The following is a 20,132-nucleotide window of genomic DNA, read 5'->3' on the forward strand; positions in this document are numbered from 1 at the left end:
GACAGGCTTATGCTCATTCTGCCAGGGTAGATAGGGAAGGCTGGTCTCACTGCATCTGGCCTTCATCCCCCCCCACTCCCACCCCGCCCCCAGGAGCAGGGAGATACTGGTACAGCCTGGCCTGGCTGGGAACACCATGGCACAGGAGCTGCGCTGCCCTTGTGTACACAGTCATCTGCAAACAAGCTTGTCAATTATTAATAAAGCTCAACTCAGCCCCAGGAAACTAAATCCGAGCAGGGAAGGAGGCACAGGGCTTAGTTCACGGGACAGTCACTCCCTAGGGAAATGCAGGAAGAGGACTCTCTCTCTAGATCAGGAGCATAGATAGCTCAATAGAGTTTCCTAAGAACAGCTGATTCCACTGAAAGGGAATCTTTGCTCTGCTTTGGGTCGCTCACCAGCATAGTCTGGAGTGAAACTGACTAAGAAGCGAGAAGAATGACCACTGATTCAGGTAACGTGAACTTTCATTTCTTTTGGGCGGAGTAAACAATGCTTGGACATTGCACAATGCCTGGACATTGCTCTTCATACACTTGGGTGGCTCGAAGGCAAGTGCTCAGCTCTATAAGGGCCAGTTCAACTGCATTTGGTTGTGTCTGGAGGTGGGAGACCCCTGTAGTCTGTGCAGTTCGTAGCAAACTAGGGTCTACCAAGAGTTATACAATCTCCTCTGTGAGCTAAGAAAATACCATAATCTCCCTGCCACGGATGGGGAAACTGAGGCACAGGAGGAGTTTGGCAACTGACTCAAGGTCATATAGCAAGTCAGCATCAGAGCCAGGAATAAAACTCAGGAATTCCAGGTTCCCAGACGAGGCTCAGAGCATGTTACCTCTTACATTATTAGTTCATGTAAAGAGAACCCCCCTCTGGAGAGTAGCACATTAGAGACTAGTACCAGCTGCCAGAGCTCTTTTCTGATTCACAAAGCGATGCATAGTGTTTTGTGGGGAAGGAGGAAGTTGGTCTGTGCATGTTTGGGAGAGTTTCCATGTGGCTGGGAGCTCCCAGTCACCAAAGAGGGGGAGTGACTTCTCACACTGTCGAGCTGCAGCAGATTTCAGGGCCTTGCCAGTCAGGTTCCTAACAGGAGAAACCAGTGGCATGGAATCTGGGTATTTACACTATCTACAACAGCCCTTGGACAAAGGTGGTCACAAACAGCATGCAGGCAATCCCCTCCCTCAGGAATTGCAGCCAAAACCCAATGCCTAGTTTCCAAGAGGAAATTCTGCCCCAAGAATTGGGGCCAGATAGGAGAGCAACTCAGACAGGTTCTTTCTCCTCCAGGTCTATATGGAGCCTCAAGGAGCTGCAGCTTCAAGCACAGGCTGTTTGTAGGTGGCTCTTCAACCACCTGGTGGGTCATGGGCATGGGGACACATGTGAACAGGTGTATCCATGAGGCACGCTGCTAAGCCAAGTGGGAATCAGGCAGAGGTCTAGCTGGTTTGGAGCTACACGGAGTCCCCCGCAGAGTTTTGGGTTTGAACAAACATCACAACTTTTGAGCAAAACTCAGTCGAGACAGCTGGGTTCCAGCTGCTCTCCTGGGGAACCCCTGAATTTCATTGGATTTAGAGAGAAAACACGTGAATCCATTCTGTGTGGCACTGAACATCAAATATAAGGCCAGGTGCCGAGGAGCAGGCCCAGTGACATCCCAATGCCACGATCACACTGCAGCCATGGTACACAGGTGCAGCCCCTGCAGTAGCCAGACTGCTGTAAGGTGTGCGCAGGATAAGGATGCTGTGTCTCCCTGCAGTACCATCTGAGGATTGCCCTATCTACAGCTGTTCTGCAGCTTGGACCCACTTGCTATGGGGGATGCATGTGGTCTTGCTGCCAGAGCATCATGCTTCCCCCAGAGGGCCTGAATGGAGAAGTCAGCATAAGCGACCGATTCCTTCCCTGGCACAGCTGGGTGTTGGGGGCACCCTACTGCTGCGTCTCATTAAGGAGGGTCCCAAGGAGCTCACTCAAAGACCGGAGGACATACAGTCTGAGCAAATATAACTTTTTTCCTCTGGGGGGTGGGGGGAGATTCGAGTCAATTGACACACTTCACAAAGTCATGTTGATGTTGGCAACTTATTTTAGCTGATAAAAAAATCTGCAAAAGTCAAAACATTTTTTGTCATTTTTGAAACAAAACATTTTGACTTTTTGATTGGAAACACCTTTTTAAAATTACCTTTATTTCTTTAATTTAAAAGGAGTGGGGTGGGGAGCTCAAAATTGAAACAAAACATTTAGCTCGACCCCAACTGAGCTAAATTTATTTATTTACTTTTTGATTTGCTGAACTGGAAAATTTCACTTTTGGGTTGACCCAAAATGATTTTTTCTCTGATTTTTCAGAACTACCAAAATATCCATTTCCCCCACTGTTCTAGTTCCAGAGAAGTGCTCTAGTGTGGGGTGGGTGGCTGGCAGGCAGGCGTCTCTCTCTCTCTCTCATTTGGACATTGTTTTCAATTAATAGTCTGACTCCTGAGGGCTAGTCCTAACTTTGACACTGACTCAAGCACTGACCTTGGGCAAGTCATGTAGCCTCCTTGCTTCGGTATCTCCATGTAGGAAGGAGAGTCATTGCTGCCTTATCTCTCAGAGGTCTGGAGGAGAGGGAATAGTCACTCACAAACCTAGCAATATAAACCACTAATGAAGGGCTGGATGTTACTTGGATTTCTTTACAGTTGCTCCTCTCCTCCAGAGGGGAGAGTCAAAGCCCAGGAGTAGGTTCTCTCTTAGCAAAAGAACTAAAGATAGAAGCTACAGCTGGATGGGCCTAGCGGCCATCCAGGGGTGCTCCCTACTCTGCTCTGCTCTGCTCAGGCAGCTGACCTGTCACTCTGCAGAACACACCCAGCCTTGGGATACTTCTCCCTTCAGAAGGAGCCATGGATGTTTGTTGGCCTCTGGTACTGACACGAAATCTGGTGAGCACCTACTCTTTGGCCTAGGAACAGCTACTCCACAGGGCCTGCTCTGCTCTGACACGCCTCCCCCGTCAGGCCAGATGCTAACCTACCCCAGCTCTTTTATTTATTTCTCTATATCAGCCCAGCATGTGGTGTTTATAGTGGCTGAACCGCAGGAAGGCTGTGGTTTATGTTATGGTAGATACTGAGCAGGAAATCCCCCGACGGAGAGCTGAAGGTGCATGGGGAGATCCAGTCAGCTGGGATGAGGGTTTATCCTGCTTGACCAGGCCACAGAAATTGGGCAAGGCCTAAAAATTTTCTGGGTGCTAGGGAGGGCGGTTCTAGGCCCTCTAGAGCTTTAATATTCAACGCAGAATTTCTTACAGGGTCAGGGCCATTTTCAAGACATTTCATTGCACTCGCAGGTCCCTGGGGCAGGAAGGGTCACTTCTGTCTTGACCCAAAGCTCTTAGGGTGGGTGGTTCTGCCCAGGTCCCTCCTGCTGAAGTGCAGCCAGAACAGACTCTCACTCTCAGCACAAACCAGCAACCAACTCTAAGTCCTGGAACCTGAGCCAAGGACTGACTAGGATTTCACACCAGGGAGGTGGCCCAGTTTGGACAGGTGCTGGGCCTCTCACTCTCCTTGGCAGGTCCCAGCTTCAGGTGAGAGCCCCAATTAGACATGCTCCAATGGCTGTGTGTCCTGCTAAGTGTGGAAGCCAGGCTCTTCTTCCATAGCTGAGATTGATGCCCCGCAATACAACCTGTTATGAGGCTTCTGTGCTGTGCTGGCAGCCACTAGGGAGGGAGGAGGCAGGCAGCAGCCTTAGGGTATGTGCCTGACTTGGTTTGGTTTAATTCTCCTTAGTTGTCTGGAATCCCAGGCATCCAAGATGGGACTCTAGGGGCTTCCAGCTGATGGAGAATTTCCTGCAGGGGATTATTCAGACAGTGATGGCATTTTGTACACATATAGCACCCTTCTTCTGGAGATCTCAAAGTGTGTCACCAACCCTCCCTAGACCTCCCACCCAAGTAAGAGATCATTCCCTCCATTTTAAAAATGGAGAAACCAAGGCATGGAGAGGGTGCAACTTGCCCAGTGTCACACGGGATGAGTTCATGTCTTCTCTCTTTGAGAACACAATGCCAGACACGCCATTAGCATAGACCTCCCCTTAACAGCAACAGTGACATATTGGCCAGAAGGTTTTCTTCCTCCTCTAGATCCCCTCCCACCCCCTTGGAAGATCAGTGGGATACAACCCCGCTCAGCTGAGACTCAGCCCGCCCACAGCGATACTCAAACTTAATTCTTGTCTTGAGACACCAAAGGCCATGAAGAGTAGAAACCCACTGACTCACAGTAAAGTCAGTCGCAGAGCAGGGAATGGAACCCAAGAGTCCCAGATTCCCTTCAACAACACTGCCTCATTTTAAAGTGTCACATGCCCAGCTATGCTCTCAGAAACCACCAGCTGCAGCTGGGCCCACAGTGACATTTCAATAGCCCAACGCATTGCACCTTGGACCAAAGTGCCATTGCACTCCAGAGCAGCCACTGAGAAGGTTTTTGCTCTGTCAGGTCACTTCCTTTTTCAGGCGTTTGCTTATGGGGCAGAGCATTATTATTGCAGACACCCTTCTCCTAGAATGGGGGAAAGGAGATTTACAGATACTAATCAGCAGGCCCCAAATTGTAGTGATCTTACCGGATATGTGACTGACTCACCATGTGGCCTTGCACAAGCTACCTCGCCTTGCTGTAGCAGCTTCCCCACCTATAAAATGAAGATAAAGAACACTTATCTACCCACAGCGTACGGGCATTATGGGAATTATTTAACTGTGCAGTGCATTCCATTTATAAAAGCATTTATATATGGTAAGCGTTAGTAATTAATGTATAGGCTAAGCACAATAATTTATGCCCATTTAAATAAAAACAACAAGTATAAATGCAAACACTGCAGGAGAGAGCACAGCGTGTGAGTCTCCTGTGCAACAAGCCGCAGCCCCTCAGAGTCAAAGGACAGCTGTCTTTGTATGTAGGCAGAGTCCTTTAAAATCTAAAAGGTGCACTACACGAGAAGGTGGCGTGGCAGCATAGCTACATAGCACCACTGTCCCTCTGCCGTCTTGAAAAATCACCATGAGCTGAGATTTGGTGCACAATGGCAGCTGACAGAGTTGTCCAGGATGGTATGGACACACTGGGTTTTTTGGTATAATATGTTAATTGGATCACCCCCAGTAATATTACAAACCACCAGAACATGTTGTCCCCATGTATGTAGATCATATACATGAAGTCACGCAACTTTCTGTGCTGAGTCACATGTAAATAACCCCATCATGTTTTCAACAGCACTTTTAATTTCACATATCAACAGGCTATGATAACAGTTTCCAAAAAGACACCGAATTTTTTTTCGTTTGTCAACTCCCTTCTTCTCCCCTCTCCAAGAAGAACCTGCGGTTATTTCCTACTAAAAAGAAAACATCCCCTGGTATGCAGAGCCATGCTGCCGTTAGCAAGCCTCCAACAAAAAAACAGGGCAGAGGAAAAAAGGCAGTAAGGCCACCAAGCAGTGATTAAACAACCAGATCTGGTATGAAATAAACTCTACATTAGCGGAGCCTTGGAAACAACAGGCTGATGCTCAGTTCAAGGAGCGAATGAGGTGCAATTACACTGAGATTCTTCTGTTCTTGTCAATCAGTATTTACAGCGCTGTAACAGCCACCTCTGTCTTTGCTATTCACTTGGCCTGAGACAGGTACACAAACACCGTGTTGACGGCAATTCTAATGCATTGGGCTGATTCATGAGTACTGAGTAAAAGCAGAAGTCATTGTGCCCAGCCAGGCCTCTAGAGGTTCTGAGATTTGAATAAGCCCCTCTCCTGGGCCAATAGGGTTGAGCTGGAAACCTCCAGAGAACAACGTGTCCCGAGATTTCTGAAGCCTGTTGCTTCTGGTCTCCCAGCGCCCCCACAATATCTCAGCACAGCTGCTTGTGGCACAGGAGAAAAACAAAGCTAATGTCTCACTGCAAGCTGACAGTCTGGGTCAGTTCAAGGGCGGCTCTTATTTGGCTGGGCCTGTCTGTGGAAGGGACCTAGGAGGCCCACAGCACGAACGTGAGGATGAGCTGTTTTGGCTGCCCAGCTCCATGTAGAGCCGTTCTTCTTCGTGGAAGTCGCGTTAGTTTGTGAGGCATGTCTGAGCACTTTGGAATGAGGAATCTTCACTTCCTTAGACCAACAATACCAGCAAGTGCCTGTCACTCACTTTAACCTTTGCTGCAATTTCTTCAAAGGGCCAGAGACGGAAGGCGACCTCTCCTGCACCTCGACTGAGGGACTGAGGAGCTGCGAGCCCCTGGAGAGAGGCAATGCCAGCGTGGAGGGAGCGATGGGGCCAGCCTGGGGTGCCACTCCAGACCACAGCAGAGGAGGGATTACAGGCCTGGGGCAGCAGGACTGTGCTGGCAGCACCTCTTCTTGTGGACTCACAAGTACAGCGGTCGAGCCCAGCCTCCCTGCAGGTGATGGGCAAGAACCCAAGTGCACTTCAGGAGTCACCAACACAAGCTTTGTTGGGGATCCCCCACCCTATTCTCCTCCAGACCCAAAGACTGCTCACTTGATGTACCCACCTTTCCAGGCCGTCTCAGGACAAGTGCCCATCATGTACCAGCCAGGACCTTTGCAGCAGAATTTACCTCCTGGCTCCTTCCCATACACTATTGTATGTAACCACAGTAGCACTTCTCATGACTATTGAGTGTAATGTTCGTCCCTATCCTGCAGTCCCCCCATTCTCTCTCACTGGTTACCAGCATGCTACAGATTAGTTACCTAGGCTGTCATATCCCATGCATGAGCTTCCTGCCTGGGGCCAATCTTCCACCAACGCATGGCCTTTGGGGGGGAAGGAGAAGGCAGAGAATCCACATACTGCCCAAAGCAGACAGCTGGGCCAGCCTTGAGTACATGCAGTGCAAAGTGACTGCATGGACTGAGCCACTTGTAGGCTAGTCCCAGCTCAGCCTCCAGCAGCAGGGTCAGAAGGGGAAGCCAGCAGATGGTATGTAAACAGGCAGGTCTGTAAACAGGCAGGTCTGTACATTGCACAGAGAGTTCCCAGAAGTCCTAGAAAAGGATGATGCAGAATTGCCTCCCAAAGGAAATGGTGGAAGCCCCAAGGCTTGAGACCTGGAAATCTGGAGTGAATGACAATGAAATAAATAGCATAAGGAGCAATCCCTCAGAGGGAGTGGGTTGACCTACATGGGTCCTCTCCAATCTGCAACTCCAGCAATTCCACAGCAAAGGGATTCCCAAGGCAGTGACCCTTTGTCCTTGGATCACTCTCTCCACATCACCTGTGTTCAAGAATTACCAGAATTCTTTGCTCTGTGTTGCAGTACAACGGGCTTCCTGCCAGTCGGCTTCCAGGAGCAGCAGAGAGGAGGCGTCCGCCCAAAGATTATATGGTGGAGTCGGTGCTGGTGACGATTTTCTGCTGCTTATTGACGGGGGTGATCGCCCTTGTCTACTCCCATGAGGTAGGATGTGCCCTTTCCTCCCTGTGGCCTGCGCTCTCTGACCTTGGTTGGAGGAGGGATGAGGGGTCCCTGTGCTTAATATAGTTTATTCACCTAGTTAGGAATGTGGTTGGTTACACAGAACAATTGGCAGCACTGACAAGAAGCACTCCAGTTGCTAGGCACCAGTTACATGTTCATTTCACTGGGATTCTTTCCCCATGCCCCACTTTATCCAAGGGACATTGATTGTCAGCTGTAAGGATATGCTCACATGATCCTAAGAAAGCTCTGCTTAACGCCCTAACGGATGGCTGTACCGGTCAACAAGGCCCCTGTCAACAGGTGCTTGGGATGTGGGAAGGCAGGAAGAATTCCTTTCCTCTCCAAATCTGGTGATCAGTTCAGCATGGTGCATGTGACCACCCAGCTCCATGGTTAAACTTCCAATTCCCATTTATACTAGGAGTCCCAACTAATTGTCTATTTGCTCCTTGAATCCTAGTAACATGGATTCTGCAAATACCTCATGGGGCAGAGAATTCCCAATGCGGACTGCGCTCTGTGAAGTAAAGCCCTACACATACTTAGCCCAGAGCTCTGGAAATAAAATAATGCCCTGGTCATCCCATGGCTGCTTAGTTCATACATATCTGTACATGGGTCATTATGGCCAGACAATGTACTCCTGTGTGTCTGACAGGGTGAATAAGCTGGTGGTTGAAAGACAGCCTGGTGCATCTTGCTGCACTTTGGATAGATAACCAATGCTCTTTCTTATCAACAAAAGGGCTTTTGGGAAGGGTGCTGACCGTGCCTGCTGGTTTTCTGCATGGATCCATAGTCAGAGCCTTTGATGGTCTGAAATTTCATCCATTTTCTTCTTCATTAGTCATAGTTAGTGCCTTCGGTTTTTATCAGATATGCTTAAAGCTTTTTACAGGGAAACAGGGTCCTCTGTTTGGGAGGCCTCAGAACTGTCTTTGAAGTGCAAGAAACTTGCATCTCTCTTCTCATTGTCCACATTCTCTCCCCCAACCCTAGACACGAGCAGCCCTGAACAGAGGAGACCTGATCCAAGCCAAGCTAGCATCCAAAAAAGCCCGATCACTGGTTCTCTTCAGCCTGCTCTTTGGAGTGTTTGTGTGCATCAGCTGGGTCATCTATGTAGTGGTGGTCCTTTATGTATGATAGAGCACCCCAGAGACGATAAGCCGCATCATGTGAAGAGCTCACCACCATCATCAGCGGCACCTGGGGGAGCGTGGCAAGCACATAGTCGTGAGCTAAGAGAAGTGCCATGATACTGCAAGATGGCATGGAAATCAGAGGGTCTCTAAGCTGCCATGCTTTCTGCCAGCAAATACCATGCAGCACAAGTGTATGCTTGCCCAGCCCCTGGGATTGTATTTCATTCCGTTCCTCAAGTGCAGTGACTGTGGGGTATTGTGCCAGGCCCAGCCAAACCAGCAGCACCATGGCAACGACGTAGATGCTGTCCCAAAGCTAGCATGGAAGCAACCCACCTGCCTCATCCAGCCCCAGGGGACTGCAAGACAAGTGAGCAAGCTCCACTGGACTGACCGCTGCGTTGCTTCAATAACTTGGGGCAATCCAAAAGCTGAACATCAGCTTCACAAAACACTATGTGTCCCAGGGCATTTCCATGATTTATCAACATCCAACACCTCATTCACAGCTTGTGGCCTCCAGTCCCAGAACAGCATCTTGGTGGGAAGAAAACGTGCAATGTTGGCAAGCTGAAGGCAAAGAAGCTGCCAGCACAAGAACCCTCTCTCTCCTCTGCTAGGATATCCCAGTTTAGCTAGAATTCCTTTGTGGCTTGTGCTGAACAATGATCTATCTAGAAAAGGCAGAATCACGTCAATCATTGGAGAAAACAACCCAGACACCTGCAGGAGAAGAGGTAACGTCTCTCCTGTTATATGTTATCCGATGGCAACACATTTTGTGATTGTGTTTTAGGCACACAAAATCTGGAGGTATCACTCCAATTCATAGGACTTGAAGAAGAAGAAACACACCTTCCTGATGGCCTGAATATCGCAAGCTTTTAACATCCAGAATCTATGTTTGAAACGGCCAGCAAGGAAAACAAAGGCTGTGTTATTTCAGGATTTCACAGGAACAGTTTAACCCGTTCTGGGGATTGTGGCCCAAGAAAGGTCAATATGAAAACACTTTAATAAAAAAAAGAAAGAAAAGAAAAGAGACCCATATATCCCCCATTGCTGCTTCTAGATTTCAATAAAAAAACAGGTTTGTCGAAATCTCATGTTTCCATATGTAACTATACGCACATCATAGACCCCCATTGACCCATTTTAAAATCAACCACTCTCTTATGGGCAGGCTTATTCATTATGGCATTTCCTGTGCCTTCTCCTGGAGCAACTGGTTCTGGCCACTGTCAGAGACAAGATCTTGCCTGATACAGCCTAGCATTTCCTATGCTCTTCATCCCGAGAAGGGGACCCTTTAGGCTGAGGTGGGAAAACATGGATGGGGCCCTCCCAATGCTGGGGATATGCTGCCAGTCCCCAGAGCTGTCAATCCCCTTGTCGTGTTCACATGAAACATTGTTTAAATAAAATCCTTGCATGTGACTTGCAGGAGGACGGATGGCTCCAAGGGCATGGGTAGGCCCAAGTGCAGGCTCAGGATAAACAGCTGGCAGTAAGCCATGGCCTAAACTCAGACTCACCTACGCAGCCTGCTGTCCTGCCAGCCTTAAGGGGAAAAGCCTGTTTGTTATTCAAAAGGTTCCAGCAATCACCACATGCTCAGCTCCCTACTGCAGGAGCCGAGGTCTCTCCCTCCCCTAGGGTCGCCGGGCTGTTTACTGAAGCGTCTGCACACATCGTGCGCGTGCAGAGGCAGATGGACTGGCGGGGAGGTCTGTCCCACATGGGCCTCCCAGTTGTTTGCCACTGTGTCATCACAGATGTTGAGAGACTGGAATGAACCAGAGAGATGCATGTTGGGCTGTCTGGTTTGGTGACCACGACAGAGCATGATGAAAAGAAACAGCATCAGCCACTCTTCGGACTTCATAGGCCTTAGCCCTTTTTGCAAGCTTCCACAGAACCCTCCTCCTTTCCTGCAGGATGACAGGCCCCCTGCACACAGCCCCATCCCAAATGTTGTAGTCTCAGGATTTCTGCTGCTCCATTTGCACTTGTACAGTGTGACAGGGGTGTGAATTCTGATGGAATAAGTGGGTCCAGAGAGTCAAGGGTGTTTACATGATCCTGACTCTGTATGACATTAAACAGTTAAACATGGTTTGGGGGTTTGAGTACAGAGACCTTGGCCTGCTTAACCCCATGGCAACAACCACAACTAAAAACATTTGTAACCTTTCATTAAAGAGACAGAAGAAAAAAAACATTTAAAGCATTTGAAACGTGAAGTATTAAGTAAGGCTGTCAGTATGCCTTAAACCCTTTCCTTTAGCTGGGGAGAGTTTTCATAAGGACACCCCCGTCTGATGGTCCATTAGAGGGTATTAAATACCGTAACTGTCTTTTTTGGGAAAAAGAAAAATAGTTGAGATGGGCTGGAGCGGTGGTTGTTAAAGTCCAGTCAACTTCTTGCTTTAATACAAAACACAACAAATGCATAAAAGGGGACAGAAAAGAACAGCAGAGACAGAACATGCAGCTTCTGTCTCTGATGCGGACTTCCACTTGTGAGCAGGCTGCTGCTCTTAGCCTCACTCAAAATCGGGCCAATTTGTTCAAGTTGAGGCATTTCTTTTAGCTGCTGTTTCCGATGGCGGGCTCATGGCAGTTTTGCAAAAGGCAGAGCTGTCTTGGCTAGCTAAGCCACACATCTGCTAGATAGAGGCAGAGAGAGACAGGAAAGAGAAGAAATAAAGTGGGGAAGGAAAAGGACATGAGGGAGGGGTGACAGCAGGAACCCAAGCCTCATGCCAGGGGCTGTTCAGGATTTAGCCGAAGCCAGTGGAGTGGGGATGTCATCTGGGTCCCCCTCTCTGGCCTGGTCTGATCAGGATATCTCGGGATCAGGACAATGAAGGCCCAACAGCATCATGGTGGATGCCAGGGGCGGGGCTCATTCTTTTCAATCTACACCTGATGTTTTGACATGCCCCTCTGAATCTCTAAGGGCCCCAAAAAGGGAGCGATGGGCGGCATCGCCCATCCCCTTCATTATTTTGTTCGCCAGCTAAGCCGAATTCCCAACATCAATTTGTGGTTAATTAATTTCCAATTCCATTGTCCTTGGTTTACCAGTCATGTCTTAACACAGTCCTTGGGTGGTCTCAACAGACCTCTGTGTTTGGACTAATCCAGTCTAACTTTTGCAAGCAATGTTATGTAACTGGCTGAGTTGGACTTTTATTACTTTGGACAAGTTAGGGTACAGGCCTCCACACAAGGTAGGCGTGCCCAACACTGCATCCCCCCACAGCTAGCTTGTTGGAACAGGGAGCACGTCAGTAAGAAGCACACTTGAATTTCAGTGAGTGTGCAATGGGGTCACTATACCTGGAAGTCACAGTGATCGTAGGAAGACACCTTCCTTATAATACAGAGAAGCCTTGAAACTAGACAAATAAATGACATTGCAGGTTACTGTAGCAGTGACCTATCCAAGCTGGCCAGGGTGGGTCCACTTGCAAAACCAAGTGGTTTGCAATTGAAATGCAGTTTTCTGGCCAGCAGAGGGCAGGATTTTCAAAGACTAGGACACAGCTCCAGCTTTGTTTTTCGGAGCTAGCGTGTTCCGAAGTACTTGCAGGAAAAAAGGGGAAGACAGTGTTCAGTGGCACGTCACAAGCATCTTTTCGGCAATTTCTCCAAAGAGCTTAATGCAGGTAAAGCAGGATTGTTCACATCACTCGCAACAAATATCTCCCTGTAAATCAAGATAATTCTAACTCCGCTGACCTGTACCACCCAGAAGGCAAAACTCTCCAGCCATTGCTATGAAGCTTTGCATCCCCGGCCCTGTACAGCTGCGTATTAGGCAGCCTCCCAAGTCACCACCCCATAGTCCTGCGGTCCAGGCTTTACACAGAAACAGAACAGGAACTTTACCTCTTCATTATTCAGAATCTGCAAACCACCAGGGCCCGGCCTGTACACAGCAGAGCTACCCCCTGAACCACCCCAATGGCTTCTCTTTGCCAGCTGGGATAAAGCACTTTTCCTCCCTGGCTAGGCTGCTTATTTAAACCACCTGTATGTAGGAAGGTGAGAGACAAAGGCTATTAATCACCGTGGAAACAGCAGCCCCCTCAGGTTTGCATGTTTCTCTCCTCTCTTAAAGCAGTTTTCAGAGATGCGCTTGGAAGGAGGTTATTTCGTTGAGTTTAACACAGGTGGGAAACACAAACGACTCCATTATCTGACAGAGGGCTGAGGCTGCCCCCATCTGCTTTTGGCAGCACTTATTTTAAACTATATTAGAAGGGTCTCGCCCAAACTCTGGGAGCCTCTAGATTATTACAATAAAATAAAAACAAACACCCACAATTCTAATGGCTGAATAGCCTTTAAAGCTCCCACACTGCCCTCATCATCCCGCTCAACCCCTGCATTAGCAGGCAGGACTCCTGGGGTCTCTTTCCAGCTCTGTGCCGTACTTGTGGCGACACTGAGGAAGTTGCTACAACTCTCAGCGGTCCAGTTTTCCCACCTGTGGAAGAGGCGCTGTAAGGCTGAGTTGTTTGGAGAGCACCTGGAGATCCTTAGCAGAGACTAAAAAAAAGTTCAAAAGGTGACACAGTCATCATGTGGCCCTAGGCCTAGAAACAGAGACCAGGTCCTTGCAGGTCCTGCCCTTGTCGTTTGTTAACATCTCCTGTATCCCCTTTCAATCCCACTTTAGACATTCAGATGTAGGACTCTGAGAAACTGGCAACGATGACATGCCTGCACTGGGTAATCACCCAGTCACCACCACCCATGGAGTTTGCCGCTGTGCTGACACCACTAATTGTTAGGCCAACCAATATCATCTCATTGTTTCCTTGTACGCCGCATCTGTCTAGATCTACCTGTTGTCTCTTGTCTTATACTTACATGTTAAGCTCTTTGGGAGGTGGGGGGACTGGCTTTGTTTTGTTTGGACAGCCCCTAGCACAATGGGATCCTGGTCCAGGCAGCAGCTTTATGTCAGAGTGAACCTAACTGCTAACAACTGAAAGCAAAGAGGGAAACACCTGAAAGAGAAATAAGAGCATATTTCAGCCCTAGGGAAGCACTACTGCTATGCACTTCTACAGCATGGTTCATCACAAGATTTCACATCACCTCTCAAGGCTGCCAGGTGTTACCCACAGCTCCCACGAAGTGTCAGTGAGGGTTGAGAACACTTGGCCCCTTGCAGGATTAAGCCCTTAAAATGTCAATGAGCTCTCAACAGGGGTAGCCATGTTCGTCTGTATCAGCAAAAACAACGAGGAGTACTTGTGGCACCTTAGAGACTAACATTTATTTGGGCATAAGCTTTCATGGGCTATAACCCACTTCATGAGATGCATGGAGTGACAAAAAGTAGGCAGGTATAAATATACAGCACATGAAAAGATGGGAGTTGCCTTACCAAGTGGAGGGTCAGTGCTAAAACGAGGCCAATTCAATTAGGGTGGATGTGGCTCATTCCCAACAGTTGACAAGAAGGTGGGAGTATCAATATTTCTGTGAGGAAGTTACGGGATAAGACAGAGATCTCCTTTGCCCATCACTGAAATGTGGCCACTTCTGCAGTGGAACATGGCAACCGCCTAAAAGTGCTGAGCTCATGTTACACAGCCATTTGGGCATGAAATACAAGGGGCTAAGCGAACTCTGAGAAGCAAAAATTATTACGTTGTCTGAAGAACAGATCACTTCTAAACAGAAAAATGAGGCATGCATAGAAATGGGCTGCGATTCTGATTAGGACAGACAATGCTTGACGCTCCTATAGTGCTTTCCATCAGAGGATCTCCAAATGCTTCATGAAGCAAGCCTAACACCCTCCCTCTAGAGTAGTCATTTTAGTTGTGGGCAGTGAGACACAGCCAGGTGAAATGACTTGCAGAAGGACAGAATGAAATAGTGACACAACTGGAAATAGAACCCAGGAGAGCTGACTCCCAGGTCTGTACTTCAAAACATTAGGCCATCCTTTCTTTGCCTTATAGTAAGGGTAAAATGAACACACACACTATACTGACTATGGTGCAGACAGAGACACAGTTTGTGTGTGCAGGGTCTCTCTCTCTCTCCTCTCCCAAAGCAGCAACTCTTGACTGCCAGAGGGAGTGTTTTTTTCCAGCCAGCTCTGATGTGGCATACCATGTGTCACGCCCTGTAAGACCATCTGTCTTTAGCGTTGCTTTTGGTATGCGACTCGGTCAGTGTCTGAGCATCCTACACTCCAATCTGGCAGATGCAGATTATTTCCAGTGGAATTTTGAAATTTATCCAGGACTGAAATAGAGCAGGAGCACCACATTATCAGCAATCCATGCCTTAGGAGCAATTATTTATAGGCTTGTGCAGAGTGTCACAGCGCCACTTTCACAGCTACGCTGCAACATACACACATCCTTCTTCACGTGTTCTATCGTGGATCCCCTCCTCCTATTGGCTATGTGAATATGGATGTTCAGGGGGTAAGTGGCACCTCATGGAGGGCTCCTTGGAAAGCACCCCTAATTCTGTGCCAATGAATAAGCTTGAGCTGGGGAGGGAGGGGGAAGAAAAATGTTCTGGCTCTGAGATGTGTGTGTGTTTTACCAGGAGAAAACGGAAGGCCAACTGAAGAATGAGACCCAGACAGAGGAAAAACACAGAAAATACGAGGCCACACCAGCAGAAGTGGATTCGATTGTCACTTTAATCCGCAGACTGCTGCATGCACTGTAAACATGATCGTTAGGCTGGATTCTTTATCGGTATTTATTTTGCTTTAATATAAAAGTTACAGGTTTGAAATGTTTGCAGGAGGTTGTCACTATCAGGATTGGCTTAGTGGTAAATAGATAATACAATGTAACATTCTGGGATGGCAGGAGAGACTTGGGGTCAGCATGGCTGGCAGGTGGCTTGGCAGAGTTCAGGTAACACAGGGCTCCCTTCCACAACTCCAGATAGATCTGCTGTCATCACAGCGGTAATGTACAAACTGGCGTCATCTCTTATTTGGCCTCTGTCTGACTGTTCAGTCAATGCTTTAACATCCCCCACTCCTCCCAGAGGGGAAATGGTCTAAGGACTCTACCTGCAAGAGGCGTGACTGACCATTACATTTGCAGTTCTGCAGACAGCTGAAGCACCCGGCTTCTGATCACAGGGAAGTATTAGAGTAGAGGAGTGAACTCTTCACACCCACAGAACTGCTAGGCCTGACACTGACAGGGAACCAAGATGTTACTGAAGCTCGTTTGTACATGTGATGAGAACGTTCTGGTGCCCCTCCCCAAAAGCACTGCTCATTCTGCTGCTCCACTGCCTGTCCACAAAGTGAGTCACCCCAGTTCTGCCAAGGCAGCCCCACTACTCATCAAAACAACACGCACAAACCTAAAATTGACAGGAAAGCCAGCACTCTGAGTATCACACAGGGATGTCCTCAAAGAGCCATAAGAATGGCCCTACTGGGTCAGACCAACGGCCCATCTAGCTCAGTATCCTGTTTTCCGACAGTGGCCAGTGCCAGATGCTTCAGAGGGAACCAACAGAACAGGGCGATTATCAAGTCCCAGGTTTTTCTTCTCCAGAGTTGTCTTTGCCGGAGGTACTGTGTTGATGGGATTCGGGTCACAGCAGCAGCTGTCAATCAACTGCCCTCTCCCAGGTGGTTATTTGCACAGCCAGCAGTCAAGCAATGATCTCACAGCAGCCATGTAGCAAGCAGCAAACACACCAGTGGCTTGCTTTTCACTAGGAGCTGGCTGTATGTGGATGGGCAGTCTTATCTCCGTCTGTGCTCCTTTCAGAGGGGTCTTGTCTGCAGTTTAGTTGCAAGGCAGGGACTTGAAACAGTTACACGGAAAGGCCAGAAAAGACGTGAGCATCTGTGGGGCAGCTTTTAGGACAAGGTGCATTTCCACTGAGGTGCGTCTGCCTGCTGAGGTCTCTCCCCCGCCCCCCCAACAGGTGGACAGTGCCAGTCTCAGACTTTAACCCACAAGGGGCACAACACACACACATACACACACACAACCACGCTGGAACACACTGAAATGAAAGGACAATTTTAGCAACACAACCACACAAAATACTGCTATAAATCACCTATGCTACAGCACACACCTTAAATAATAAAGTGACATGTTCAGAACCAAACAGCAGAGGATCTTGCACAAGAGGTGGATTGTATTTGCTGTTTCACAGATCGCAAAGACTTTACCATGCAAAGTAGCCAGCTCGATAACACACACAGATTAGTTACATAAACAACAAATCTAGCTTTATAAACTTGTTAAATTTCTCTCTTTTTCAGATTCAGGGCCTTCAGTATTGAGAGGCTTCTCCTCTCGGACTGTTCAGACTACCCTTTCTAGCGGCTGCATGGATCCAGCCGGGAACAGTCTGTTGGCGTCTGGGTCCCCCCTATATTCCCTTTATATGAAATACAGCTGCATTGACGGAATAATCGTTTCATGCATTCTCCCTAGCTAGCCATTCGTGTTCGGAATGGTTCGGCCTGTAACATGGCAAAGACAAGTAGAGGTATGTCAGGAGCAAGCAAGAATGCTGCATATGCACAGAAAATTAATCCTGCGCCTAGGAGACTGTGGGCTTGTCTACCCGAGAAAGTCACACCACTTTAAAAATGGATTTAGTTAAACTGGAGCAATAGTCTGCGTAGAGACTCTTATTTCAGGTTAGCTTACGCCAGGAAAGAATTTACTTAAGCTAAATTGACATGAGCCACTCAAACTGAAATAGAAGTGTCTACCCAAACTGGTTTAAAAACATACCTTCAGTTAAACAGGTGCAGGTTTGTGTGGAGACAAGCCCATTATCTTCTGCTTAGAGTGTTCTTTAAAAAAGATGTATAGCTTTAAATAATACTATAAACCAAACAATATGGGTTGTGACTCCAGCTGGTGTCACACAGATTGTCAGTCAAAGCTGCCATTTAACAAAAGGGACAAGGAAAGACTCTGCAATAAGTGTGAAGAAGGAAGGGTTTTGTAACTCTGATTCACTCAGAACAAGGTACGCTTAGCAAACACTGAATGGCTCTTGATAAGGAAGTTAAGGATGCTGCTGGGAGAAGCTCCTATATACACTCCCTAAGACTTACATCCCGAGAAGCTGCAAGGGTTTTGCTAGAGTTCGCTATAAAACACAGTGATTCACTGTCAGGCAAACTACGCAAAGTAGTTCCAAAATAGGCCTTGCAAGGCTGATTAAAATCTACAACATATTCCTGAAAATATGACCAGCACTGTAAACAGTTGATGAAGGACAGAAAGGTTTTGTGTGAATTGGCCAGTCCTAGCTGCGCTGGTGGAAAGGACTGCTCATCTGAGGGCACAACCATGGGGAGAAGGGGTAGAGAAACTGAATAAGGCACACGGACCAGATCAGGGTTAACATGGTACATGACATGCTAACTCCCCGTGACATGCAGGGTTGCCTGTGTCCCACTGAATCTTGACTATACTGGGGACAGAGCTTTGCCAGCTCCAAAGCTGCCTTCTGTCTTTTCCAATGCTAAGATCACAAAATGCAGCACCAAAGGTTATGCAGAGGGAGTTCAATAAACAGTTCTGGCAACAACCCCAAGTGAGGTGGGTGAGGGAGAGAGGATGACCAGTCTTAGCACTGAACACATGCCCTTTCCTTTGCACCTTAGCATTTAAAATTCTGGAAATATTCCTCCTGGCTCCAGATGTCACCTCTGTACTCTGCTCCAGACACAGCTGCCCCAAGCCTCCTTTATTCCAGCACTCGGAAAGACATTTTCACTAGTTGTGGATTTATACATATTGTTTTGCACTTGTTTTCCTTTAAAGCCATTGGCATTTTGACATGCATCAGTCCCCGCCCTCCATGGAATCTAAATACTAGTATTTACAAATGGACAGTCTTATATACTACAGTATTTACTGTGCAGTAGCTAGTACCATCACTAAGGGATACAGGCTCACACGACACTTGAGCCACAGTACCTTGGCTAGTCCTTCCCAGAGTTGGGAGAGTGACCATCTTTTTAAATAATGAGATTTGGAGGTGATGGGGGACATGATAATGACTGGATACAGCATTCCTTGCCCATGTTTTCAGTGCCTCTTCCATATCTGTGGTGGTTGCCTTCCTCCCATTAAGGTCAGAGAGATCTGGGGCAATTAGATTTAATAACCCTGTAAACACACACAAACGCTTCCAAAATAGAGCTTCTCTGGCAGAGAGAGCGCCTGCAACCCCGTCTTCCTTGGGGAGAAAGCGATTCATGACCACAGTGAATGGGAGGCAAGAAGGTAACAGAGGCTTCCACGATTCGTGTCTGCTGCATTGGCGCCCTGAGAGCCACAGACATGCAGCTCATGGATGCTAAGCTATTGCTGCTGCCCCCTGGGGCTTGAAGACAAAAGCAAGAGTATTTCGGAACACATGTAAAACATCAATTGGCAAACCAGTAACACGCCTACAGGGATCTTCCTTCCACTGCACTCTCTTCCTAAGTGTAAAGCTGGTTCATGGCATGGAGACACGGGAGGTGGAGGAAGGAGAGTGGAATGAGCATTTGCTGATCTCTTTCCTTGGCTGTTGCTGTCTTATGACACACACGCATTCACAGTTCTTCTGCTGAGAGAATCCAATATTCACAGACCCAGGAAGCAAGCAACTGCTACCAACTGGACAGGAAGAGTGCGTCATCCAGTAACAGGTACAAATATTTACTCCAGTCTCATAGCTGCCCTCGGTGCATCTGCAGAGCGATTCTCCTCGCTCACACCCTCCTCCTCCTAGGTTTTCTCTTCCCTGTCTGTTTTTCGCCTCGTTATGTTTCGAGGTTTGATTTTGAGAGACAGTTCCCACAAGGCCTCCTCAGCCAAATGGTCACTGAAGTCATTGAAGAATGTGACTATATCGTCATTTCTCTTGACGTCGTAATGTCTATAAAACCAGAGAGAACACTACAATTAACATTGCAGCTAGTTTACCCCGAGAACCACCCCTTAATTAGGGCAATCCCAAACTATCTGGTCTGAAATACATTCTACGTTCCAATTCTCGAAATTTATACAACAGGACCATCTGCTTGAAGATACCAGTATATTGGTGGAGGAGAGGCAAATGTGGTACTGATCTTTTACAAAGGGAAAGAACAATAATCCTGGCAATTACCATCCACCCAATAAAGAATAAATCACAGCAGACAAGAGAAGAGATGGAAGGTTCTCTGCATGGGACGTTTAAAACAAAGGCTGGATAATGTACTAGGCAAACACACTGTAGGGATCATAAGTGAATTCAAAAGAATGAGAGACTAAAAGCAACCTAACAGTTCTTCTGTCATCTTGAAGATTCTCAGTCTGTCCTATAAATCCCTGACTATAATGCCTACATTCTCCTAGCCAGGTTTCCTCTTTGCTGCAGCAGCATTGCATCCTTTGCATCCCTCATGCCTCGTTCCAAACTG

At 47.8% G+C, this 20,132-nt stretch overlaps 2 protein-coding genes across 3 annotated transcripts in view; one reads left to right on the plus strand and one right to left on the minus strand.

The window, feature by feature from the left end:
• The first annotated feature begins 167 nt into the window (after nt 1-167).
• On the plus strand, nt 168-15,420 carry PRRT1B (proline rich transmembrane protein 1B). 2 transcript variants are annotated; one of them, XM_073314828.2, is made up of 4 exons: nt 168-457; nt 6,261-6,691; nt 7,371-7,511; nt 15,272-15,420. In XM_073314828.2, the coding sequence occupies exons 1-4, from the start codon at nt 442-444 to the stop codon at nt 15,395-15,397; spliced, it is 714 nt and encodes a 237-aa protein (XP_073170929.1). In that variant the 5' UTR covers nt 168-441; the 3' UTR covers nt 15,398-15,420. The 2 variants fall into 2 exon arrangements, with proteins under 2 accessions (XP_073170929.1, XP_078705242.1); XM_078849116.1 differs by lacking the exon at nt 15,272-15,420 and adding an exon at nt 8,535-9,836 and having other exon boundaries at nt 202-457.
• Nucleotides 15,351-20,132, minus strand: part of RAPGEF1 (Rap guanine nucleotide exchange factor 1) — a 120,181-nt gene continuing 115,399 nt past the window's right edge. The window contains exon 27 of the mRNA XM_073314829.2: nt 15,351-19,606. Coding sequence (XP_073170930.1) covers nt 19,456-19,606 — 151 coding nt within the window. The 3' untranslated portion in view covers nt 15,351-19,455. The remainder of the gene's footprint in view (nt 19,607-20,132) is intronic.

This window comes from Lepidochelys kempii, chromosome 16, assembly GCF_965140285.1.
Source record: "Lepidochelys kempii isolate rLepKem1 chromosome 16, rLepKem1.hap1, whole genome shotgun sequence".
Taxonomy (NCBI): domain Eukaryota; kingdom Metazoa; phylum Chordata; order Testudines; family Cheloniidae; genus Lepidochelys; species Lepidochelys kempii.

Bases quoted from the DNA above. Each gene is read 5' to 3' on its own strand.
- PRRT1B (XM_078849116.1), top strand. The intron at 6,692-7,370 runs GTATGTAACCAC...TCTGTGTTGCAG, and splicing joins GCTCCTTCCCATACACTATT to TACAACGGGCTTCCTGCCAG. The intron at 7,512-8,534 runs GTAGGATGTGCC...CCCCAACCCTAG, and splicing joins CCCTTGTCTACTCCCATGAG to ACACGAGCAGCCCTGAACAG.